At 49.0% G+C, this 26,584-nt stretch overlaps 1 protein-coding gene and 1 long non-coding RNA gene across 15 annotated transcripts in view; both read right to left on the reverse strand.

Moving 5' to 3' along the window:
- The window catches only part of BLTP1 (bridge-like lipid transfer protein family member 1), a 165,083-nt gene that overhangs the window by 54,172 nt on the left and 84,327 nt on the right, over positions 1-26,584 (reverse strand). For 13 of the 14 annotated variants that reach the window (XM_060179114.1, XM_060179119.1, XM_060179117.1 and 10 more), the window contains 13 exons: positions 26,324-26,476; positions 25,070-25,310; positions 23,158-23,300; positions 20,427-20,646; positions 19,955-20,113; positions 16,546-16,721; positions 13,110-13,285; positions 11,144-11,850; positions 10,529-10,774; positions 10,213-10,306; positions 8,121-8,171; positions 4,658-4,864; positions 2,680-2,918 (listed from right to left, as the gene is read on the reverse strand). In XM_060179114.1, coding sequence (XP_060035097.1) covers positions 2,680-2,918; positions 4,658-4,864; positions 8,121-8,171; positions 10,213-10,306; positions 10,529-10,774; positions 11,144-11,850; positions 13,110-13,285; positions 16,546-16,721; positions 19,955-20,113; positions 20,427-20,646; positions 23,158-23,300; positions 25,070-25,310; positions 26,324-26,476 — 2,812 coding nt within the window. The remainder of the gene's footprint in view (positions 1-2,679; positions 2,919-4,657; positions 4,865-8,120; positions 8,172-10,212; positions 10,307-10,528; positions 10,775-11,143; positions 11,851-13,109; positions 13,286-16,545; positions 16,722-19,954; positions 20,114-20,426; positions 20,647-23,157; positions 23,301-25,069; positions 25,311-26,323; positions 26,477-26,584) is intronic. The other variant, XM_060179118.1, reaches the window with a different exon arrangement.
- Positions 1,157-2,388, reverse strand: LOC132534670 (uncharacterized). The gene is made up of 2 exons (XR_009546410.1): positions 2,080-2,388; positions 1,157-1,964 (listed from the first exon to the last, which is right to left on the reverse strand). It is a non-coding gene; the product is annotated as an uncharacterized LOC132534670 (long non-coding RNA).

Genomic DNA, 26,584 nt, shown 5'->3' on the forward strand with positions numbered 1-26,584 from the left:
GAGTTGTACCACTCTTATCCTATGGTTTTATCAGTGTTCCCATTTTATAAATAAAAACTTTTTAAAAAGAAATCCAAATTGGGGTGGGGGGCAGTTGCGCAGCGGGTTAAGCGCACACAGTGCAAAGCGCAAGGAACCGAGCAAGGATCTTGGTTCGAGCCCCACCACCCCCCCCCCCCGGCTCCCCACCTGCAGGGGGGACACTTCACAAGCAATGAAGCATGTCTGCAGGTGTCTGTCTTCCTCTCCCCCTCTGTCTTCCCCTCCTCTCTCGGTTTCTCTCTGTCCTATCCAATAATAACAACTACAAGGGCAATCAAATGGAAAAAATGGCCACAGAAGCAGTGGATTCGTAGTGCAGGCACTGAGTCCCAGCGATAGCCCTGGAGGCAAAAACTAAATAAATAATCCAAACAGGCTGCTCTGGAGAATTTGATGGCTGATTCGAATATGTATACAAAGGTACCAAAACCAACCCAGAGAACTCCTAGGAGAGAGAAAGTCAGGCAGTGATATGATACCAGTACAGAAACAAGCAAGGAAACATGGAGGACCTGAAATACATACTACCCACAACCAACACCTACAAGACAAAACTGGGTTGGTTTACTGAAAAAATGACCTAAGCCTGTAAAAGACGCTAACTGAAAAGCTCTACATCTCAATTCACACTAAAAAAATAACAATCCCATGAGGATAAACTCTAAATATGAAAAAGAAAGACTGCAAAACATTTGATAGGAAATATTCACCCCATAAAGATCTTTGGTCCACACTCCCAGAGGGATCAAGAACAGGGGAGCTCTGGTGGTGGGAACTGTGTGGAGTTGTGCCCCTATTATCTTATCATCTTATCAATCATTATTTAATCACTAATAGTAGAAAAAATATATAAGAAACTTGTTTCGAGGAGTTGGGCGGTAGCACAGTAGGTTAAGTGCACATGGCACAAAGCCCAAGGGCTGATGTAAATCCTGGTTCGAGCCCCTGGTTCCCCACCCATAGGGAAGTCACTTCACAGGTGGTGAAGCAGGTCTGTAGGTGTCTGTCTTTCTCTCCCTCTCTCTATCTTCCCCTCCTCTCTCCATTTCTCTCTGTTCTATCCAACAATAGCAACAATAATAACTACAACAATAAAACAACAAGGGCAACAAAAGGGAATAAATAAATATTTAATAAAGGAAACTGTTTCTAAGACTTATGGGAACTATGGTGGTTATCTATGGGAGGTAGAAGGGTGGGGACACAGATCTCTGGTGGTGGATGCAGTGCAGAACTATCCCCTGGAACCCTACTTGTGACCCACTGTTAATCAGAAATAAAAAACGTATGGGGGATTATATGAGATTCTCTTATGGCCCAAGAGAGAAGATAAATATACCAAGTTATTCAAGCTTTTCGATTCTGAAAGAGGCAGAAATCTAAGCTGGAGGCAGGGCTTGGTAGGTGAGCGTCTCCACAAGTTCCCATGAGGGCAGGGCCCACACTGGTCACGCAGGAGGCAGCAGGCACTTCCTTCCTAACCCAGGAACCTTAGAGTGCAGTAATGAAAGCTATTTAATCTTCACACAAACCAAAGACACACAGAACTTGCTGTAAAGCCCCATACACATCAGAGCAGTTAGTTACCTGTGATGCTGGGGCCCCCACGTCTGAGCGGTTAGTTACCTGTGATGCTGGGGAACCCCACGTCTGATGCAGTTAGTTACCTGTGATGCTGGGGCCCCACGTCTGAGCGGTTAGTTACCTGTGATGCTGGGGCCCCACATCTGATACAGTTAGTTACCTGTGATGCTGGGGCCCCATGTCTGATGCAGTTAGTTACCTGTGATGCTGGGGAACGCCACGTCTGAGCGGTTAGTTACCTGTGATGCTGGGGCCCCATGTCTGAACGGTTAGTTACCTGTGATGCTGGGGCCCCACGTCTGATGCAGTTAGTTACCTGTGATGCTGGGGCCCCACATCTGAGCGGTTAGTTACCTGTGATGCTGAGGAACCCCACATCTGAGCGGTTAGTTACCTGTGATGCTGGGGGCCCCACATCTGAGCGGTTAGTTACCTGTGATGCTGGGGCCCCACATCTGAGCGGTTAGTTACCTGTGATGCTGGGGCCCCACGTCTGAGCGGTTAGTTACCTGTGATGCTGGGGGCCCCACGTCTGAGCGGTTAGTTACCTGTGATGCTGGGGCCCCACGTCTGAGCGGTTAGTTACCTGTGATGCTGGGGCCCCACGTCTGAGCGGTTAGTTACCTGTGATGCTGGGGGCCCCACATCTGAGCGGTTAGTTACCTGTGATGCTGGGGGCCCCACATCTGAGCAGTTAGTTACCTGTGATGCTGGGGGCCCCACATCTGAGCGGTTAGTTACCTGTGATGCTGGGGGCCCCACATCAGAGCAGTTAGTTAACTGTGATGCTGGGGCCCCACGTCTGAGCGGTTAGTTACCTGTGATGCTGGGGCCCCACATCTGATGCAGTTAGTTACCTGTGATGCTGTGGGGCCCCACGTCTGAGCGGTTAGTTACCTGTGATGCTGAGGAACCCCACATCTGATGCGGTTAGTTACCTGTGATGCTGGGGCCCCACATCTGAGCGGTTATTTACCTGTGATGCTGGGACCCCCACGTCTGAGCAGCTAGTCCCCTGTCCTCTGAGGAAGCCACATGAGAGTGATCACCTACCGGTCATGCCGTGGCTCCGCATCCTGCCCATCTTGTACTCTGCTTTCAGTGACGGCAGCAGCGCGGCCCCGATGGCTACGCCATCCAGCATGGTGCTGAATTTGAGAACGACAGGCTTCTTCTCCAAGCCCTCGGGCAGCTGTGGGAACTCGTTCGCTTCAACAGGAGTCTGATTAACACTTGTTGGGGTTTTCTCAGAAGGCAGGGGAGTTGCAATATCTTCTTTGGCTGGCTGTGGACTAAAAACATGAAAATACAATTTTAAAGAGACAAACAGAGCAGCTTGCATTCCATTGTATATAGTTCCAGTGCTCTCGTGGGGAAAAAACAGAAATGCAGTGAACAGATTTCCTTTTTCCTGTATCACATCATGTTAAGACTTCCTAAAAACAGGCATTGGAAAATGATGACCCAAGGCCGGGGAGGTGGCATAGTGGCTAAAGCACTGGACTCGAAAGTCTGAGGTCCCCAGTTTGATTCCCAGAAAAGCATGTGCCAGAACTCTAACCTCTCTCTTCTCCTATCTCATGTTATCAAATAATCTTTTTTAAAAACTGAAAATGAGTCCCCGAGGGACCAGAGAGGCTCACACGGCAGAACACACGTTACTGTGCATAATGACCCAGGTCTAGCCTCTCGGTCCCCACCTGCAGTGGGAAGCAGGGCTGCAGGTGTCTCTCTTTCTCTCCACTTCTCTATCTCCACCTTCCCTCTCAATTTCTGTCTCTACAAAGACCCAAGAAGAAAGAAAGAGAGAAGTGGCCACTAGGAGTAGTGGGTTCACTGTGCAGACAGATGGCCCCAGCAGTAGCCCTGATGGGAGTTACAAAGTGACCTAGGAACAAGGAGCACTGAGGCTGTGACACTGCCAAGGCCACCAGCACTGTCCCTGTGAGACCGGCCTTCACTGGGGCTATCTGGTGCCAGAGGCTACGATGTGCCATGGAGCTTTAGGGGCCCTGGACCTGTTTCTGGTGCCCCACCGTCACCACACTATCAACACCACCAGCTATAATGACCTGAGTGTTTATTATTCTTGGGGGGGGGGGGGCAGGGCCTCACTTCTGGATTGTTTTTTCATTAAACTAACTGAACCGAGAGAGGAAGATATACAGATGGGGGGTAGAGGTGAGGGTGGGGAGTGGACGGGGACCACAGCACCACAGTCTCCCCCAATGCCACTGGGGCCCGGGCACACCTACCAAGTGAACCATCTCTCTGGCCATCATCAGTGGGCGTGCTTTTTGCGTTTTAATCTCACCAGACCTTTGAGTAGTTTTATCTCACAAGACCACTTTGAAAATGACATCATACTGGTAGATAATGCACTCAGGGTCAGAACTCCTGGGCCTGGTTCCTAGCGACTCTACTGTGCTGCTCACACATGGTAAGAAGAGTCCTTAGAGGATTTCAGAACTAAGGCTCAAATGCAGAGTCTGGATTTCCAAATTTGCTGACAGAAGAGATATATTTAAACTATTACTACCTACTCAACTTCAAAGCACTGTCAAAATCCCCTAATCTGCTTTTGTTTTCTAAAATAAGAAAATTTCTAAGATAAGAAAATGTCTGACTTCCCGCTGCTCATGTCTCCTCGTCGCTCACTACTCACAGCTCTGAAGGCAGGAGAGGAGACCCACGCACAAGCAACACGCCAGGGCCAGCGCACCTGTTAGCAGTGCTGGTGTCTTAAGGCCACCTCCTGCCTGTGCTGTGCACCCCACTTCAAGGTCACTGTATGCCTTACAGCTCTGAAGCCACAGTTCCAGTGGACTCTGAGTAAACCAGGCTGGGCAGATGACCGGGCCTGAGGCTTTTGTGGGAACTGACAGTTACACTCAGATCTCATGCCTCACAGTCCTCCCTCCAGCCCACTGCCCACAGTGCTCAGTGCGGCCTGTCTGTCTCCAGACCACGACCAGCTCCACAGCAAGGGGCTAGGGCAGCCTACAGACGCAGCCCTGGGAGCCAGACTCACGCTGCCGAAGGCTGCCGGATGAGGTCTGAGATCTGCTTGGACAGCTGGTGAGAGCTCCGGACCATCATGCTGTGCAGGGTGGCTGGGTGCTGGGGGATGTTGATGCTGATGGCCCCCACTTTGAAGATGGCTGCATTGTTGGTCTTCAGTCCTCGCTGGGCACTGTAGAGGGCCTGGGACTTGGCGATGCTGCACTTGACCACAGTCCTGGCGAGAGAGGAGGGACACAAAGACACTGAAATCAGAGCAAGACAAATGCTGTAAGTCCTCCAGCAGACTAAACAACTTCAGACCGCTCATGCTTTTAAGTCACAGGTTGAACAAATGTTTCTAGAACTACTGAGATACATTTACTTTACACTTTCCCAGTGAATATTACTCTATTTCTTTAATAATCTAGAGGAGAAAATATGTGCTCACATGTAAGTAAAAGGCATGACTACTGACACACTGTATGCATGCAACATACAAATTCCATTCAGACTTCTCCCCATTCAGAATTCTCCCTTCCTTCTCTGCTGTATTCCCACTAAGACAGCATAGCTGCTAACTGCGACCAGAAAAGGAAGGACACCTCTTACACTCTAAGAAATGAATCTGACAATCACCTAATATGCTAAATTAATGGGCAGGAAGAAATTTGTTTATTTTTATTTTTTTTATTATCTTTATTTATTTACTGAGTAGAGATAGTCAGAAGCTGAGAGGGTAGGGGAGATAGAGAGGGAGTAAGACAAAGAGACACCTGCAAAGCTTTCCCCGGCGGGAAGAAATTGAATTCTCATTTTCCATGTTTTAATATTCAGCAGTAGCAGGAAAATGACAGGATTTTAATTCATAAAGAGCCAACAGCACCTAGTCAAACATTAGTAAGCTTCTGTGCAGGCGCCAAGCAGAGTTTCTACCTTCCTGGTGCTGGCACTTGATGCCACACTGGGTTTTGCGGCTTGAAGCAGAATGACTTTCAACACCACTGTGGGAGCCCATAGAGCCACCTGACCGCAGCAGGTGGAGAGCCTAAACTTGCCACTGACTGTTCAGACAGTAAAAGCTCGAACTCAAGTGCTATCTTTGGGCAAAGTATTCTTCACAACAGATCACACAAAACACAAAGGTGAACTGCAAACTTTAAAGTGTACTGGCTCGTTAATTCACGTGAACTTCTATTTATTTAGGCTACAGAGGACAGAGTATTTAGTCACATGGATAGACAAAACTGTGTCTCCACATTTTAACTCCTATTACAGTAGACCTGGAGAGCAGTTTTAATGCCGCACTATCAGAGGTCTTGATTATCTACTACCAGTGAAGCCCAGGCTCTGTCTAAAATACAGAATTCACTAATACAAACTGTGTTGTTTTCTTTTACAAAGGCAACTGTCACTCAAAGACTATCATGACAACAAAGAGGAATGTCTATAGAATTGGTCTGGCCAGCATGGCAATAGATTCTGGGGCCCACTTAATTATTGAATTCTGAATCTTTATATATATTGCTGTTGTTGTTATTGATGTCGTTGTTGTTAGATAGAGAGATAATGGAGAGAGGAGGGGAAGACAGAATGGGGGGAGAGAAAGATAGACACCTGCAGACCTGCTTTACCGCTTGTGAAGCGACTCCCCTGCAGGTGGGGAGCCAGGGGCTTGAACCGGGATCCTTATGCTGGTCCTTGCGCTTCGTACCACATGTGCTTAACTCACTGCGCCACCACCCAACTCCCATGAATTTTTTTTTTTAATTTATTTATTGGGGGATTATGGTTTACAGTCCACACGGAATCTTTTTTTTAAGTAAATAAAGCTACAGTTTATCCTTAATGAGATTTCATTTTAAATTTCACCATGAGCCAGAGCACAGTCAGGTGGTGGTAAGATACATAGGCTTTCTCCTTGTGATCAGCGTAAGTCTGAGAAATGAAACCAGGAATCTACTGAACATGTCTTGTCATGACCTCCTCCCCCATCTCAGACTCTGCCTCTCTACTCTCAGAGGGACTGCAGCAAAGCTCTGAAGAGGCCAAACTCTCCACACTGCTCCTCAAACAGTGCCCCAGAGCCAGAAGGAATGCTCAAGGTTGTGGGTGTTCCCACTGCGGACCCTCGTGCAGGATTCCCAGAGGAATCTAGTGACAGAGACTTCAGGAGCCTGTGCTGTCCAGCCCCAGGGGCCTGTTTGCATGTGACCTGCCAACAGCGCTCTAGTCCCGCCTAACATCCTCTGGAACTGGGGTGGGGAGAACCAATTGCAGCAACACCTCAGGGGAGGGGTGGCCTCCCAGAGACTTGGAGGAGCTGCCCTCCTAACTTGCTGCTGCAGTTCTGCTGCTCAGCTTGGCCCAGGGCATCACCTGCGACCGGGTAACTGCTGAGCAGGTGAACATGTGAGAGCCAGCCTCACATAGCACCCCAGGTGCACACAGCAGTGGAGAGCTCTGTGGTGAGAAGCGGCGTGTCCCTGCTACTCTAGCAGGATCAGGGGATTTACTCTGAACCTTGCAAGACGACACTAACATAGAAGAAAGGTTCCCCAGGGACATTCAATTATCAGTAAGATATCAATGCATTTATCTTTGTCTTTTAAAAAGAATTTTATTTATTTTAATGAGAAATACTAGAGCCCTGCTCAGCTCTGGCTGATGGTGGTGCTGGTGGCTGAGCCTGGGGCTGCAGAGCCTCAGGTAGGAGAGCCTTTTGCAGAACTTCTGTGCTATCTCTCCAGATTTTTTTTTTTTAAGTTTTAATTCTTCTATTAATGGTTGACTGATAAAGTGGTAGAAAAGGCTGTTAATTCCGTTGATGATATTTTTTGTCTACCAATAAACAATGGAAGAGCCCTCACTGCGTGATCATCTCACCAGCATGAAGCATCACACAGAGATTCAGACTCTGTAGGAGTAACCAGTGATGACAGCCCATTTGCTGTGATGATAGCTCAAGTAACATGTTAAACAGAGATTTCAGTACAGCTAACATACCATGGGTCAACACACCATTCAAAGCATAAAAGTGCATATAGTATATTTAAAAAAAAAAAGGAATACAGAAAATCTGTTGGTAAAGCAGTGCACTTTCTCCCTCTTAAGAGCAGAACTGTAAGGCTGAGGTGTGTAGGTGCTCTCTCATGAATATCCTAATCATCACTTTTGGAATTAGTGGAAACTTACAAAGTGAAATATTTAGCTTCTGTTATCACCAGGCATTAACAGGGGTTACAACAGCAAAAATTTGAACAAAAAAAAAGTTAAAAAAAAAACATCCACAAACATACATTACACTAACCTTTTAACGACAAAAAAGGTGCCCTTACCTGCATTTTCTCAAATACCAGTAAGCTTTTGTCTGTTAAAGGGTTAAAATAAAATTACAGAATACTTGCTACCAGCATTCACTGCCATGCAGACAATCTAGAAATAACTCAGTCTACGTTAAACAGAAAGCGCGTGAAAAGAAGAAAGTGACATACAGAAACTCTTGTTTGGCTGTGCTTGTAGGAGACGTGGGAAAGTCCTCCAATCTACAGATGAAGATTCGAGAGGAAGAAGGAAGACAAAAAAGAAGCAAGTGAGCATCACGTGTCCGTTACAGTACAGTACGCAAATCACACTGAGCCTCTCTTACTCTCATCCTTAACACCCCCTAAAAGAAGCTTTCCAGCTATTTTGTCTTTATCTCCTTGTAACAGAATTTGGAAATGGAAGCCACAGAATAAATACATGACTAGTACTGTTACTAGAGTTCCACAGAGAGCAAAAGCACTCACTTTTCAAAGGAAACATGCTATTTGAGGAAAAAATATCAATTATGTAAATATTATGTCTTAAAATTTATAGACTATTTGAAGCCTTTCTTTTTGTTAAGCGCTAGTGAGCTAAGAGAGCCAAGAGTACAGAGTAAAGAATGGTTGGGGCAACTGAGAAGTATCTCTACTTTCCAGCAGGTCAGAGTGACTGTGACCATGGTTCCTTAAATCTGCATGATCCCAGGGTGTGTGGTGAATTTCTGAAGAAGTATGCGGAAAGGGGTGTGTGTGGAAAGGCAGGGCAGCTATCTTCTCGCTCACTGCAACATTTCCAGCAGCTGAAGCCAATGCTTTTGGCTTTGACCCTCAGTTGTTCTATCAGGTGGGGATAACACTGCCCTGGTGCACAGGACTATCATGGAGGTTAAGTAAAACCTACACGTGGCTGTCTTTCATCACCTCAGAATAACACTCTTCTCCCAGGATGAATCATCAGAAAAGATCTCTCTCACAGAGAGTAGACTTTCCTGAAGGCTCTTAGGAAATGTTGTCTGGACTATTTGACAGCAAGCACAAAAATCTTTCTCTGGTTCTAGATTCATATACCCCACAGCAAAGCCTACACAAGCATCTCAGGAAATGTTGCCCAAGACAGTGATCATATTTCCACTCTCTAAACATCACATTAAATTAACAATTAATTTGAATCATGCTGAACTAAAGACCCTACTAGGCATGATGGATGGATGCTTCAGAGGACAATAAAGTATAGTATCAAGAATGAGTTAGAGTACTAACATGAACATTCTCAAAACAGGACCTATTTCTAGCGTGAAACTATACCACTCAAAGGAAGTTAGGGAGATGGTGTATATCCTAAAGATGTGAAGGGTCAGTGGTTAAATATATTGATAACAAGCTAATGGCCTCAATATCAAGGCTGAGGTAGTCATTATCAGCACTTTTGAACAGATCAAAGAAAAAGCCTGTAAGAAGTGGTAGGTAGGAATGGAAGCAAAAAAAATTGGTGTGACTGCTCACTACTGAAAAATAACCCACTGAACTAGAAGGACCACAAGGACTTTACTGTTAAATTATTTTTTTAAATATTTACTTACTCCCTTTTGTTGCCCTTGTTATTTTCTATTGTTGTAGCTATTACTGTTGTTGTTATTGATGTCATCATTGTTGCATAGGACAGAGAGAAATAGAGAGAGGAGACAGACACCTGCAGACCTGCTTCACTGCGTGTGAAGTGACTCCCCTGCAGGTGGGGAGCCGGAGGCTCGAACCAGGATCCTTACGCCGGTCCTTGCGCTTTACGCCATGTGCGCTTAACCTGCTGCGCTACCGCCCGACTCACTAAATTCTTTTTTTGTTGTTAAACTCTTTAAAATGCAAAGATGGCAAGCAAGGGTTTGAAAACCCAACATGAGTATGGGTAATGACTGTGCAACATAAAAATCAAGAGAATTTACATTTATGGACTATGATTCAGCTTTATGGAATTACTGGGACCATGTGAGATTTTTAAAAAATACCTCAGATGTGAACTTAAATTTGCACAGTAACTCTTGTTACACAATCTTACAGCGTGGGGATGGGGGGCAGTTTTCAGGAAGAGGTAGGGGCAGATAGTAACCCAGTTTTAAGAAGAAAAAAGTTTCTTTGTGCAAACACCTCACATTTGCTGATATAAGTATAGAATCACAGCACCTGGAACTTATACACATAAAGCTCAAAACTATGCAAGCACAGGGCTCAGTCAGTGGGACTAACACACCGGCTTTGGAGGACAAGAGAAGTGGACACTTACTGTATATTTGGAGTGATGCCTTCAAGCAGCACAATGTTAACGCCACCAATATGAGCAGTGGCACATGTTTCAGTCATCTTTTGATGTAAAACATCTTGAATGATAAAAAAAAAAAAAAATCGTTATATTAATTCTGGAAATAGGATAATCGCATTCTACTCATAGTACATTCCCTGAATGTAATCTGTGGAGCCGTCCCTTTGAGTTCCACACATGCACATCAACACGGACATACGACTTGTCAGAACAGGCGGAGCCGACACCCAGGGCCCGTGCACTCGGGACTCCTCAGAGCAGCGCCGCACGCCGCCCGCACCTTTCATCTTCTCCTTCAGCGTGAAGCTGCCATGGATCCGCTTGAGCTCTGCCTCCATCGTGAGCCCCCCGATGTCCGCCTCCAGGTGCGTGCGGTTCACCATGCCGATTCCAAACACGATCAGAGTCACATGCTGTGGCTCCGAGGTGACCAAGCTTCGTTTCCTCTGTGTTTTGGTCAGACTGTTACTGTCCTGCTCGTTCTCAAACACAACTTTGCAGGTTGGCTCTGTTGGGCTCCGAACGCCTGTAAGTCAAAGGAAACACACGGTCCAGACGTGAGAGCTGTGCACTGGAAGGACATTCCAAGGCCACTCAGCTCCCTGGTCTGTCAGCCTGGCCCCAAGATCTGTGAAGGTCAAGAGTGGAGTCAGGTATGCGCTAACAGGTCTGTCTGACCCTTGGCAGAGTGCTGGGGACGGAGGCAGGGGGAAGCCACCAGGTGGCAGAATACCTGGTTGCCTCGACCTTTCTGTCTTCTTGGTGACTGCTAACTTCTCTGCACTTCAGCTATAAGAACATTAAGGGAACAAAGGACGACCTGGCGCCTTCTGTATTTTCGTCAGCATTACTGCTATTCTAACCACAGATGTGGCGACTGTGAGACTGCCATTACCTGCAGGCCCAAATGTTTCTGAGGACTTCTCCAGTATTCCTGTGGGGTCCGAGATGAGTGAGTAGAAGTTGAGCAGCTTGTACATGTTCTGCCAGCACTCGGCAGAAGGCTCGCTCTGCTCAGACACTGTGATGGAGTCCGAGTCATCCATGGGGATGGCCATGTGATCCATCACGTCTTTAGAGCCCTTCCTGGACACCTTGGAGGTCCTTCTTTCCGATCTTCCTAAGGAGTTTTTGTTCCGAGATTCCTTTCTGTTGTTCTCATTGTTGGCCCGCTTGCTCTTGGCGTTATTCACTCTGTTGCCTCCATTAAGACTTCCTCTGGAGCTGCGGCTGAAGTCTGAGGAGCGGAAGTCCCTGTGCTTCCTGGTTTTGAAGGTGGGTGTTGGAGAGGCTGACCCAGCTGTGTATCGGCTGAGCTTAATGTCAGTCTGTGTGGCTTTGATGTCATCGATCATTGTACTGAACTGGTGGATGAGACGGACCAGAGCCATATCCACATGCTGGCTAATGGACTGGCAGGAAATCGTGAAGTTGCAGTGGAAGGTGTTGTAGTAGCGCTTGTTGAGATCATGGAAGGACAGAGCACTGGCTGAGTTCTGCGGGGTGTGCACTGACTTCTCCATCACAACTGCACTGAGGCTGAAGGTCTCCAGCATTAATGCGGGTTTGAACTCAAGGGGGGGAAGGTTCACGTGGCCTTGCCTACAAGTGTGAGAAGAGAAAGCGAGGCTTTATCCCTTTTTTATCCCAAACTGAAAAATGTTTATTAACTATTAACAAAAATCTCCAAGGTATAACATATTATAATTCATTAAATAATCTTAGGCAGCAGATCAGTCTCCTCTAAGTTGGAGCTGGGTCCCAAGTCACCCTTTCCAGCCTTCTCCTACTACCAACATCAGAATCAGAGTGAAGGTTATGCTTTCAGTGAGGCAATAAAGCTGTTCTTCCTGCCATACACCTAGTGGTACTGAACTATTATAGTTGAATTTAAGTATCAAGACATGTCTAGATCTCTAAAACCAACAGCCAATAATAAACCTTAAGCTCCCAAATTGTATGAAGTTTTCCCCCCATCTTCTTCCATGGATAATATGAATGGAGCTCTCTACGTCAATTTAAACAGAGAACTGTTTCCAGTAAGTAGAAAAGATTGTTCTGATGTTCTCAGTACAACTTATGGACTTCAGTGCTGGAGAGCAGCAATTCCTTAACGAACACTGGCATTTCTAGTTAGGAAATCCCACCTCTAATGCAACTTGGGAAAATGTGCAAATACACAGCAAGCTGACGACCCATGAAGCATGTGGTCCCAGAAGAACTAGTGTTTGTGGGAGACACACCCACTGGCGCCAGTGCTGAATGCTTTAGTACTGTTCGGGCCCTGTAGGCCAGGGACACTCGGGTGCTCCAAGCTCGTGCTCATGTGCAGCAGCAGCTGGCTAAGCACGAGCAGCGTCAACGACCAGGAGAAGTGGGCTGTGACAAAGGTCCTCTAACAGGGGTTCACGTGGAACTGGTAATAGTTACCCAGAGGCTAGTGGGCTGTGACAAAGGTCCTCTAACAGGGGTTCACGTGGAACTGGTAATAGTTACCCAGAGGCTAGTGGGCTGTGACAAAGGTCCTCTAACAGGGGTTCATGTGGAATTGACAAGAGTTACCCAGAGGCTAGTGGACTGTGACAAAGGTCCTCTAGCAGGGGTTCATGTGGAATTGACAAGAGTTACCCAGAGGCTAGTAACATGAGTGCTGGACACTCAGAACTGCTGTGCTGACAGAGAAATAAGAACAAATGCTAAGTTTAATGAGACAAAAGGGAGTGACTCAAAGTTAAAGCAGCTCTCTGGAAGCCCAAGATTCCTTAACCATTGTGCATAACCTCTGCGCAAGATTTTACATAAAAACAGTACAATATTGAAAGATATTTTTTACATAAAGACAGTATATCAGGGTGAGATACCTCCTTGCTCTTTTGCCTTTTCTCTCTTTGGCTGTGTCTGAATCCACAATGTCTGCTCTCAGGCAGTCCAGGGTCCCCGAAAACGACAGGTGTTCCCCAAAGTACATCCGGTAGCAGAAGGGCATTGAGTCCCGTGACTGAATGCCGGTGTGACTCAGCAGCGGTCTGAACACCACCTGGAAAAAGCACATCCTTCTCAGCCCAATTCAGCACAGGACTGCAGTGTGAAGTCTCAGCAAGTAACACAACTCTAATTTTACTTGGACTATACAGTATTTTTGACCACCTGTGATGTGCTTCTCATCTTCAAATTAACTGTAGGACAGATAATGACTGACCCTGCCTGAGGGTCTGAATATAACAGGAAAATAAAATTCACTCTAGTGTCACTCATTCTACTCCTCACCTCTGACAAGGCCCAAGGATCTACTGTGTTTGCGTAAATATCTGGATGTTAGGCTAACAAAATGGATAAATATCTGGTTATTACACTAACAAGAAAGATGATCAACTCCCTACGTTGACAGAGACACTTCAAATGCTATGTTGTGGATATCTGTCCTATTCTAATGGTGTCACGTGGGTACAGCAGTCATCCATCATTTTTCTCACAGCAACGTTCTGTGCACTGCTCTGGTCAGGCTGGAATTGCCACCCCCACACCTACGGACACCTCATCTTCCACAAAGATGCCTAGACATTAAATGGGGATAGCAAGAGTCTCTTCAACAAATGGTATTGGAAAATTGGGTTGAAATGTGCAGAAGAATGAAGCTGAACCACTATATTTCACCAGGCACAAAAGTAAATTCCAGGTGGATCAAGGACTTGGATGTTAGATCAGAAGCTATCAGATACTTAGAGGAAAATATTGGCAGAACTCTTCTGTATAAATTTTAAAGGCATATTCAATGACACGAATCCAGTTGCAATGAAGACCAAAAAATATATATAAAACAATGGAACTATATCAAATTAAACATCTTCTGCACAGCAAAAGAAACCACCACCCCAAAAAAAGAGACCCCTTACAGAATGGGAGAAGATCTTCACATGCCATACATCAGACAAGAGGCTAATAACCAAAACATATAAAGAGCCCACCATACTCAGCAACAAGAAAACAAATGACCCCATCCAAAAAATGGAGAGAGGACATGAACACAATATTCTCCATAGAAGAGATCCAAAAGGCCAACAGACATATGGAAAAATGCTCTGGGAGTTGGGCAGTAGTGCAGCGGGTAAGCGCACGTGGCATCAAGTGCAAGGACTGGCTTAAGGATCCCGGTTTGAGCCCCCGGCTCCCCACCTGAAGGGGAGTCACTTCACAGGCAGAGAAGCAGGTCTGCAGGTGTCTGTCTTTCTCTCCCCCTGTCTTCCCCTCCTCTCTCCATTTCTCTCTGTCCTATCCAACAACGACAACAACAATAATAACCACAACAATAAAACAACAAGGGCAGCAAAAGGGGAAATAAATAAATAAATGTTTAAATAATGCTCCAAGTCTTGGCTGTCAGAAAAATGCAAATAAAGACAGCCATGAGATGCCACTTCACTCCTGTGAGAATGTCACACATCAGAAAAGGTAACAGCAGCAAATGCTGGAGAGGTTGTGGGGACAAAGGAACCCCCTGCACTGCTGGTGGGAATGTCAATGGGTCCAACCTCTGTGGAGAGCAGTCTGGAGAACTCTCAGGAGGCTAGAAGTGGACCTACCCTATGACCCTGCAACTCCTCTCCTGGGGATAGATCCTAAGGAACCAAATACACCCATCCAAAAAGATCTGTGTACACATATGTTCTTGGCAGCACAATTTGTAATAGCCAAAACCTGCAGGCAACCCAGATGTCCAACAACACATGAGTGGTTGAGTAAGTTGTGATCAATATACACAATGCAATACTACTCAGCTATTAAAAATGATGAAGTCACCTTCTTCACTTCATCTTGGATGGAGCCTGAAGGAATCATGTGAAGTGAGATCAGCCAGAAAGAGAAGGATGAATGTGAGATGATCTCACTCATGGACACAGGGGAAAACACTAAGCAGAACCTGGACTGGAGTTGGTGTCCTGCACCAAGTAAAGACTCTGGGGTAAGGGGGGACATGATGGTGCAGAGGACCTAGTGGGGGTTGAATTGTTATGTGGAGAACTGAGAAATGTTACATATATACAAACTACTTTATTTTACTGTCCACTATAAACAATTAATCACCCAATAAAGAAAAAAAAGGGGGGACTAGAATTGCCTAGATTTCTGTGTCACTAGGAGCCAAAGCAGACAGTTGAGGGGAGGTTGACATGACCAGTCAGGTTGCTCTTTCTCTGTTCAGGGCTCTGCGGGAAATATCTATCCAGGCTCTCCTTACTCTTCATACCCTTCCACTGTGCATTCTCCCCACTGGGGTTTAAAAACTACCAAATGGAGTCATGAGACCCCAGTCCCAGAGTCATTAGTTTACGCATGGCCTCAAGTGTGTAGGGTTGGGAAGGTATGTCAGGAGGCTCCAGTCAGAAAGCCACATGTCACATGTCGACTCGTGTCCAGGGCTGGGAAGGTACGTCAGGAGGCCCCTGTCCCAAAGTCACTTGTCATGTGTGGCCTTGTGTGTCTGCGGTGGAGATCTTCTAGGAAGGACTGCAGGCCTGGCCCAAGAGAATCCAAGCAATTTGGCTCTAAAGCAGAAGTCGGGGAAAAGTGTGTTCTGCCTTGTACACTTCTTGGCTCACTTACCCTTTGGGGGCTTGGTCTTCGTCAGATTTGCTCTTTCATCTTGTTGGAAACCAGTCTTCATCTGCCCCAATCTACAGCATTGACTTGTGACCCTGGTTAATCCTTCATACCTATCAGAGAGTTCTCCTTTTCCACCCTAATTTACCATCCTGGATGGCTTCCCTGGCAATGCACCTGAGACTTCACTGAGTGAGTGACAAGGGGGTGGAACAGGAGGTTTGAGAGCTTACAGAGCAATTTAATCAACTACATCACTTGCCAACTCTTTCTGCTCTGTCTTGTCAATGCTGCAGTCATCCAACAAGCCAAGAGCCTCACCCCATGTGTGTGGATGGCTATGTACCATCACACGACCTCGAGTCGCCCTCCTTCAGTCCACAGTGCTATCTGGACACCTTTTCCACATGCACAGCCGGTCACTCCATATCCTTCTCAGACCTCCTGTTCTTCCCCCTCCTCACTCAGCGAAGTCTCACGTGACACTAACGGCCAAAGGGTATGGTTGAATTTGGTCAACTGGGCCGCCTGGCTCTTTGAATGCCGAGACAGCCTGATGCGACTTCACAGGTGCCTAGTTTGTGTGGGTAATTAACCAGTGCTTGTCAAAGGCTCTATTTTGCATGCATCCCCAGGGACACCTCACCTGGTGGCTCCAGCTGCTGACAGGGTGGGTTCCCTGAGGAAGAGGCCACTAACCTGGGCATCTGCGAGCTGGACAGCCGGAAACCCCTGGTTGGCTTCTTCCACACCGGCCACGTCATCCTGACTGGTGCTGTGCTGAGAATGCGTCCCGTCCAGAGTGTTCTGGTCACTGGACAAGACGGTGTTAAAATCTGAGGCTGAGGGTATTGTGGGAAGATTGGGTGCAATGCCTAGAAGGACAAATGTTCAAGGACATGCCCTGAGTGACTGGGAGATGAAACTATGAAAGAGCACAGCAGATGAGCTTAAGGCTACATGAAGTGTACAGCCAGGCAATTTAAACTGAAAAGCACACCTTCAGATAAATTTAGACAGCGATGATAAGCAAAAATAAAATTAAACTAAATTTTCAGACAACACCAGCCTTCATACGCAGTCTGTGGAGGGCACGTGTGGTCTCAGGTCTTTACAGAGGACAGAGGTGCCCGCAGAGCAGCACGAAACCCCAGGTCCACCCAGACAGCACCACCTCCTCCTTTCTCTGCCTTCCCTCCACCTGCCAGGCAGGACATGGGGCAGGGGGAGGACAGGGGCCCTTCCTGCGCTCCAAGATGAGGAGATGCAAGGGCAAGGCCAGCACTGCAGGTGCCAAGAGCTGAAGGAGCTGCACCCACCGGCCCAGACTCTTGCACACCCTCAGGACAGAGCTGAAGGAGCTGCACCCACCGGCCCAGACTCTCGCACACCCTCAGGACAGAGCTGAAGGAGCTGCACCCACCGGCCCAGACTCTCGCACACCCTCAGGACAGAGCTGAAGGAGCTGCACCCACTGGCCCAGACTCTCGCTCACACCCTCAGGACAGAGCTGAAGGGAGCTGCACCCACCGGCCCAGACTCGCTCACACCCTCAGGACAGAGCTGAAGGGAGCTGCACCCACCGGCCCAGACTCGCTCACACCCTCAGGACAGAGCTGAAGGAGCTGCACCCACCGGCCCAGACTCTCGCACACCCTCAGGACAGAGCTGAAGGGAGCTGCACCCACCGGCCCAGACTCGCTCACACCCTCAGGACAGAGCTGAAGGGAGCTGCACCCACCGGCCCAGACTCTCGCACACCCTCAGGACAGAGCTGAAGGAGCTGCACCCACCGGCCCAGACTCTCGCACACCCTCAGGACAGAGCTGAAGGAGCTGCACCCACTGGCCCAGACTCTCGCTCACACCCTCAGGACAGAGCTGAAGGGAGCTGCACCCACCGGCCCAGACTCGCTCACACCCTCAGGACAGAGCTGAAGGAGCTGCACCCACCGGCCCAGACTCGCTCACACCCTCAGGACAGAGCTGAAGGAGCTGCACCCACCGGCCCAGACTCTCACACACCCTCAGGACAGAGCTGAAGGAGCTGCACCCACCGGCCCAGACTCGCTCACACCCTCAGGACAGAGCTGAAGGAGCTGCACCCACCGGCCCAGACTCTCGCACACCCTCAGGACAGAGCTGAAGGAGCTGCACCCACCGGCCCAGACTCTCGCTCACACCCTCAGGACAGAGCTGAAGGGAGCTGCACCCACCGGCCCAGACTCTCGCACACCCTCAGGACAGAGCTGAAGGAGCTGCACCCACCGGCCCAGACTCTCGCTCACACCCTCAGGATAGAGCTGAAGGAGCTGCACCCACCGGCCCAGACTCTCGCTCACACCCTCAGGACAGAGCTGAAGGGAGCTGCACCCACCGGCCCAGACTCGCTCACACCCTCAGGACAGAGCTGAAGGAGCTGCACCCACCGGCCCAGACTCTCGCACACCCTCAGGACAGAGCTGAAGGAGCTGCACCCACCGGCCCAGACTCTCGCTCACCCTCAGGACAGAGCTGAAGGAGCTGCACCCACCGGCCCAGACTCTCGCTCACACCCTCAGGACAGAGCTGAAGGAGCTGCACCCACCGGCCCAGACTCTCGCACACCCTCAGGACAGAGCTGAAGGAGCTGCACCCACCGGCCCAGACTCTCGCACACCCTCAGGACAGAGCTGAAGGAGCTGCACCCACCGGCCCAGACTCTCGCTCACACCCTCAGGATAGAGCTGAAGGAGCTGCACCCACCGGCCCAGACTCTCGCACACCCTCAGGACAGAGCTGAAGGAGCTGCACCCACTGGCCCAGACTCTCGCTCACACCCTCAGGACAGAGCTGAAGGGAGCTGCACCCACCGGCCCAGACTCGCTCACACCCTCAGGACAGAGCTGAAGGAGCTGCACCCACCGGCCCAGACTCTCGCACACCCTCAGGACAGAGCTGAAGGAGCTGCACCCACCGGCCCAGACTCTCGCACACCCTCAGGACAGAGCTGAAGGAGCTGCACCCACCGGCCCAGACTCTCGCACACCCTCAGGACAGAGCTGAAGGAGCTGCACCCACCAGCCCAGACTCTCGCACACCCTCAGGACAGAGCTGAAGGAGCTGCACCCACCGGCCCAGACTCTTGCTCACACCCTCAGGACAAAGCTGAAGGAGCTGCACCCACCGGCCCACTCTCGCACACCCTCAGGACAGAGCTGAAGGAGCTGCACCCACCGGCCCAGACTCTCACACACCCTCAGGACAGAGCTGAAGGAGCTGCACCCACCGGCCCAGACTCTCACACACCCTCAGGACAGAGCTGAAGGAGCTGCACCCACCGGCCCAGACTCTCGCTCACCCTCAGGACAGAGCTGAAGGAGCTGCACCCACCGGCCCAGACTCTCGCTCACACCCTCAGGACAGAGCTGAAGGAGCTGCACCCACCAGCCCAGACTCGCTCACACCCTCAGGACAGCAGCTCAGGGCAAGCACAGTCCTGAGCTCTCACTCCACCCTCTCTGACAACAAGGCACTAGTGAGCCAAAGTGCTCTTACCCAGACTAGGCTCAGCAGCTCCAGGAGCTGGGATCAAAGGCTTCCTCATATTTTAGATATACACACATTCTATGAAAAAGATTTTATCTAGTAAACGTGAAAGCAGAGGAGGGTGAGTGCAGAAGGAGCGCCCTGCCTACCTACCTACTTACCCGCCCCCAGCCCCACAGTGCAGTGGCACCAAGCCCATGGGTCTCTGTGCCCCAGAGGCGCTGCTGCCCCTCAAGGAAGAAGCCACCTCACACCTCTCAGCACAGCTTCAGGTTTATTCAGCGAGAAAGAGGCAGAGGAACTGGAGAAACTAGTCGTGTCTCCCATGCTTCAGGCAGGTGATGCACTCACTCTTCCCTGTTCCTCCTTCTCGTGACCTGAAACCTACCCCTGCCATGCCACCGCAGGACCCACAGGCCTGCGTACCCACAAGACACTGCTGCCTGCCTGCTCAGCGGCTCCACCTGCAGACATCTCACAAACAGGCACTTCCCCACACAGTACAAGCACTACCTAACGTGAGTTTTCAACCTGAGCAGGATTCTGCTCTGACATCCCCGTGACCCCTGCCGGCTGCGCACCTGCGGGAAGGCTGTTGTGTCCTGACTTCGTCACTGGAGATTCCTGTGCCAGGCTGCCTCGATTCCCCACAGCGTTCGACATCCAGTTGTAGAAACTCACAGACGAGGGCTCAGACAGCAGGGGGTGCTCAGACAGCATGTCAGCAGCCACTGCGTTTCCTGGAAAAGGTTTTTACTGAGGACAGTGACAAAATGTGCTAAGGGGCAGAAGGTGTGATTCATGTAATTATTTTCAAAACTCAGATGAAAATATCCATCTTTGCAAATATTTTCAAATGCACTGCAGGATGCTGGCATTTGGCTAGGACGGTGCCAGTAACTAATTGGACGGCGCCAGTAACTAATTGTTACTAGTGGGGAAGCTTGCTCACAGTGATGTTGACACAGCACTTGAAACACAAAATACACACAGCTGCACAGAATCTGTTGTAAACCAAGGTGCGGTCTGTGGCTGCCTCTCCCACGGACGCACCTGTCCTGCTGAGGGAGCTGCTCTTCCCTGCCGTGCCGCTGCGCTGTGGGGTCCCCTCCAGCAGATTGTGCAGGCTGGGGAAGCTGCCCGTCAGGTAGCTGAGCAGGCTCTCCTTCCGCGGGCTCTCCTTCACTGCCATGCCCGAGCGCCCCATGTGCACTGGGGAGTCCGTGGCCGTGTCCCCACTGGTGTAACTTAAGGAGTGGTAGGGGTGAATGCCCTGGGGAAAGAGAAGTGGGTGAATGCCCTGGGGAGAGTGAATGTTTGAGGGAGAGAGAACCGGTGAATGCCTGAGGGAGAGAGAACTGGGTGAATGTCTGAGGGAGAGAGAACTAGGGTGAATGTCTGAGGGAGAGAGAACTGGGTGAATGTCTGAGGGAGAGAGAACTAGGGTGAATGTCTGAGGGAGAGAGAGAATCAGGTGAATGTCTGAGGGAGAGAGAGAAGGGGTGAATGTCTGAGGGAGAGAGAGAAGGGATAAATGTCTGAGGGAGAGAGAACTGGGTGAATGTCTGAGGGAGAGAGAACTAGGGTGAATGTCTGAGGGAGAGAGAGAATCAGGTGAATGTCTGAGGGAGAGAGAGAATCAGGTGAATGTCTGAGGGAGAGAGAGAAGGGGTGAATGTCTGAGGGAGAGAGAGAAGGGATAAATGTCTGAGGGAGAGAGGACTGGGGTGAATGTCTGAGGGAGAGAAAGGAGGGAGGGGGTAAATGTCTGGGGGAGAGAGAACTGGGTGAATGCCCTGGGGAGAGTGAATGTTTGAAGGAGAGAGAGGAGGGATAAATGTCTGAGGGAGAGAGAGAAAGGGTGAATGTCTGAGGGAGAGAAAGGAGGGAGGGGTAAATGCCTGAGGGAGAGAGAACTGGGTGAATGTCTGAGGGAGAGAGAACTGGATGAGTGTCTGAGGGAGAAAGAACTGGATGAATGTCTGAGGGAGAGATCTAGGGTAAATGCCCTGGGGAGAGAGAGAGAGAAAAAAAAAAGGTGAATGTCTGAGGGAGAGAGAGAAGGGGTGGGTGCCCTGTGGAGAGAGAGAAGGGGTGGATGCCCTGCAGAAGAGAGAAATTGAATGAATAAAGGGGAAAGGAGAGCTAGGATGAAATCCTGAGGAAGAGAGCTCTGGGGTGAGGTTCCTGAGCCACAAAATCCACCATGCCTCTCTCCCTCTCCCTCTCCCTCTCCCTCTCTCTCTCACACACACACACACACACACACGAAAATAGAAACCATCTTTTTAAAATGAGCTGCTGACATGTATACGTGATCTTCCAAACTGCTCTTCAGAAAGCCTGGCTGTCCAAGGACTTTCTCACATCTTCACCAGCGCACATACTGTTAAAGGTCTTACTTTTTTTTTTCCCTTAAATCAGAGCACCGCTCAGCTCTCACTTCTGGTAGTGTGAAGGACTGAACCTGGAACCTCTGAACTTCAGGCATTAGCATCTGTTTGCAAAGCCATTATGCTATCTCCCCCACTCTCAAATGTCTTACTTTGTTCAGTCTGAGGGGTGGAAATGGGGGTTTCATTTAGTCGACATTTCTTTCACTGTCCTGTAAGATGCATAGCATATGTGTATATTCATTTCTCTGTGAATTCACTTTACCATGCTTCTGCTAGGCAGATATCTCTCTTATCTACAGAGCACTCAACCCATCTCTCTCTCTTCACCAGGCCCTCTCCCCAACTCTTCCTTAGGGCAGTTTTTCTTAGTGAATAAGAAGAGGTCTTTATATTAGGAAATTAACCCTTTGTGAGTATGTTGTTTATATTATTTTTTCCTGTGTAGAAATTTTACATTTTAATGTAGTAACAATTATCAATAATTTACCTTATAGACTTGGGGAGTTACTGCAATGTCCACAGAAGACCTCAGATGTGACCTGACCACTGTTTCCAGTGCTCAGAAGCAGCCCCCAATCGCCACAAGTAACTTACTGAGAGCCAGCTATGCACCTGGTATAACAGAGCACTTTTCCTGCTATTTCTTACAGCCATCTTCTAATGGTTGTTACCACTGTAATATTTATCTTACAGATGAGGAAACAGACACAGTCTGGCTAAAAACTTGCCCAGTTACAAACTAGGCAGAGTGCCCTCACCTCCCACAGTGGGCAGACAGTCACTTTATTCTGTGTCTTATCATACATGGGTTAAATTTTTTAGAACAACAAGAATCACAAAACAGCCTGACTCAGACTTTATACTGGTCACACCCTAAAAGGTCTCTAGTTAAAACTAATACTTAAAAACTGATCAACATTTATTTTCAATAAAATGCTGTATTATTTTGAATACAGTGCTTAATAAGTCCTTCTAAGAGTCCTAAAAAAACACTTGGCGGTTAAAAGTTGTCTTTACTCAATGTGAATTACTGATGATCCAACTGCTACAGAAATGCTTACACTAAAAGCTCCTAACCACATTAACTACAACATAAGATGCGACTTAACTCAGGTGGGTACACACACGACACTACCTGCGGGACCCAGTGGTGATACACCCAATTAAGTGCAGGTGCTACCATGAGCAAGAACCCAGGCTCAAGCCCCCAGGGTCCCGGCCTACAGGAGGAAACTTCACAAGCAGTGAAGCAATGTTGCAGGTGTCTCTCTCTCTCCCTGTATCCCCCGTCCCTCTTAGTTTCTGTCTCTATCCAGTAAAGAAATATATTTTTCAAAGCTGACACAGCGGGCAGAGCCTGGGTCTTCTCCGTAGGCCTTGTGACTGACCTTGATCTTGAGAGCAGAGTCGCTGTGCGTGTGAGTCTTGGAGAGCTTGCGCATGATCTCAGCGCCAGTCACAGGCCCAGAGCCGCCAGGGGGCGGGCGGGTGGCCGTCCCTTCCAGCAGCATGGTGTGCTCGCTGACAGTGGCTGAAACCATTCAAAGAGTGCCTGTTATTTCCTGAACATCAACTCAAAGACCCTGGGGGTGGCTGCAGTCAGTTCTGCATATTTCTCTTTTTAAAATATTTTTATTTATTATCGGATAGATACAAAGGGAAATTGAGAGGGAAGGAGAGATAAGACAGAGAGACGCCTGCAGTCCTGCTTCAGCACTCGTGAAGCTTCTCCCTGAAGTGGGCACCGAGGGCTTGAACCTGGACCCTCGCGCACTGTAATGTGAGCACTCAGCCAGGTGTGCCGCCGCTTGGCTCATTTTGCAATTTCCGGACTGACTGTGCAACCTGCTGTCATACTCGCTCTCATCCTTCTGACCCCACTTCTGCTCAGTCTCAAATACATAATTCCTTACATTGTCATTAAGTTCTTAAAGCCACAATTTTCCAGACCTGAAGCAAATCAACATGGCAAGAGACCAAGAACACCCGAGGCTAAATGATGCTCATGAGAGTCAAGTTCTTCCAGCAGACTCTGGGCATAAAGATGTCAGCAAACTTGTAGACACCAAACACTTCTCGTGTGGACCTGTCACTTACCTCCCTCACTCCACTGCTTTCCAGTCTGTTTATTCCCTGCCAGGGCTGCAGTGGCCAGAGCCACATTTAAACAGCTCACGGTCCCGGTGGAACTAGCCAGGGCAGGGTGCCCCCCACTCTCTCCAACTCAGACCCCTGTGAGGGAGAATGAACGTGCCTTCCTTTGGAATGTGGCCTCCACTAGGAACCAGGTGTCTTCTCAACTAAAGTAAAACCATACTGCACCAGACACATTCCCTGAGGCACCTGCGTAGGACATTTTCAGTCTTTCACAAACGTAACCCAAAGCCGACCCTGCTAAGATCAAACTACAGAACACTCATGAATTAAAAAGTAGGCTCTGCAGATGATCAACCATAAAGGATAGTGTCTTTTGCCATGCTTTTTAAAAAATATCAATGATGCTTTTGTGGGGCCGAGTTGTGGCGCACCTGGTTAAGCATATGTATCACAATGATGCTTTTGAAAACATCTAGGTAAATTGTCATTGAAAATTCCATGCCATGTTGATAAAAAATTAGCCTCGGCAGTCAGGTGGTAGCACAGTGGGTTAAGCGCATATGGCACAAACCACAAGGACCAGCGTGAGGATCCTGGTTCGAGCCCCTGGCTCCCCACCTGCAGGGGAGTTGCTTCACAAGCGGTGAAGCAGGTCTGCAGGTATCTGTCTCTCTTCTCCTGTCTTCCCCTCCTCTCTCCATTTCTCTCTGTCCTATCTAACAATGACATAAATAACAACAACAATAAAAAACAGCAAGGGCAACAAAAGGGAAAATAAATATTAAAAAAACTATCCTCTGAGAAGGCATGATAAACAGAGGTGTATTTCTGAAATGCACACCAACGTCTGTGTGCAGACACAGTCACTGAGCACACAGAACCCTGGCATAGGCCTTCTGCACACAGGGAGGAGGATCACACAGCAGAGCTGAGCAGGCTGGCCCGCTGTGCTGGATGCATGCCCTCACACTGAGGCATCTGCATGTGTACCGGCAGAACGGGGAGCTGGCTGTGGTAGGCGAGCTCAAGCTTTAAAGTCCAGTCAGTACAGATCTTCCAACCAGTGTTACCGATTTGGAGTAAAACCAGTCCAACTTGTAGAATTAAGTCAGGGCATTCTCAAGCTGGGGACACAGGATCTTAAAGTCCTCACCTACCCGGGGCTACCTGGGGCTACCCTGTGCTCCCCAGCTGCAAGATTACCTGCGTCAAACTCAAACTCTGCTCCATCTGCACTGGTGTCACTCTGCAGTCCGCCCCCACCATCCAGCCCCAGCCCATCTTCCTGTTCCTGCTCCACTGCCGAGTGTGGTTTCAGGGCCTGGGCTGGCCGGTGTAGGCTGACTCCTTTGAAGGCTGGGGTCACCACAATGAACTTCATCCACTGCCTGGCCAGGGCAACCAAGCCTTTCTTCAGCGTCACAAGGGCAGGAAGTCCATCGCTCTGTAACACAGGGCAGGGTCAGAAGTCACCTAGGCAGAGGCAGTAGTAAGTGTTGACGTGTTCTCTGTGCACCTGTTCACTGGGTCTCCTAAGAGCCATTCAGAGACCAGGAGACTCGAACTCATAGACTAAACAGTCCACCCAAGGTTGCACAAGGGAGTCAGTTTGTCAAGCTGACTGTAGAGCTCAATCTCCAGTGGCATCTTTCTGTCATGAGTCACATGGAAGATCTAAGCATGGTGACAAAGCTGAGAGTTTCCTCTACAAGTCAACCTACTCACTGCCATTCTGTCACAGAACAGGCACATGGCAAGAACTCTGAGAAAGAAGCGTCTCTATTTTCCCCACTAGAGGCTTAGCCTAAGCCTCCATTCACTCCACGGGCTGCCCTCTGGCCTCAGCTCTGCGTGTCTCTCATTCAGACAGCTGTCACCCTGTGAGCGCCTCTACCAGGACATAGCCTGCATCGTGGGCATGGTGCTCTTCCCAGAGGGCAAGCCGAGAGCCCGCTGCCGGAGTGGTGACCAGCTGCTGGCCAGCCGTCACGTGGTACCTTGGCCCTGACCACGTGCTCACCACACTCCTACCCTGAGCCGCTGTGTCAGCTTCTGCAGTGCTTCTCCAAGCACAGACAGACTCCTTAGTCTGTATAGTGACACAGTGGCCCCTCCACCACTAGCCTTTCTCTTATTAAAAATTCCTACGGGACTCTGGACTCTGGTGACTAAAAACCTTTGGCTTCCAAGGCCTTTTTGCTTCTCTGATCTTTGCCTTCCCTCCCCAGCACCCTGTCCCCTTCTATCTGCCCTCCCCACCCCTTTAATTCTGGAGAATTTTCCCCCTGGGCCAGCTTCTCATTCAGAACTTTGCCCCTGGACTTCCCACATGTTTACAGCTTCCAGAAACTTCCTGCTGGCAATTCCCAAAGAGTTCTGTGAGTCATTGTGTCTATGACTGTCTTTGTAGCTGGGCTGCTCCTGTCATGTCTGCGACTCCTACGGTCAGCCACTCACCATGGTCGCGTCGTCGATGACGGAGAAATTGGCCTGGTGCAGGTAGTGGTGCAGGATGTTGCATAATAAGCAGGAGGGGTTTTCTTGAAGAAAACGGGCAACTTTTGTGAGTCTGTTGTACTTGCTTCTCAGGGGAAAATGCATGCTTTTATTCTGAAACAAAGCCAAAATGATACACTCAGGATAATACCTAGCAGATCTGCACAAACAGAAGATAGCTGGCCACGAGAAGACTCGGGCTGGCTCCCCGGGGGCAGACGC

The sequence above is a fragment of the Erinaceus europaeus genome, chromosome 19 (genome assembly GCF_950295315.1).
Source record: "Erinaceus europaeus chromosome 19, mEriEur2.1, whole genome shotgun sequence".
Taxonomy (NCBI): Eukaryota; Metazoa; Chordata; class Mammalia; order Eulipotyphla; family Erinaceidae; genus Erinaceus; species Erinaceus europaeus.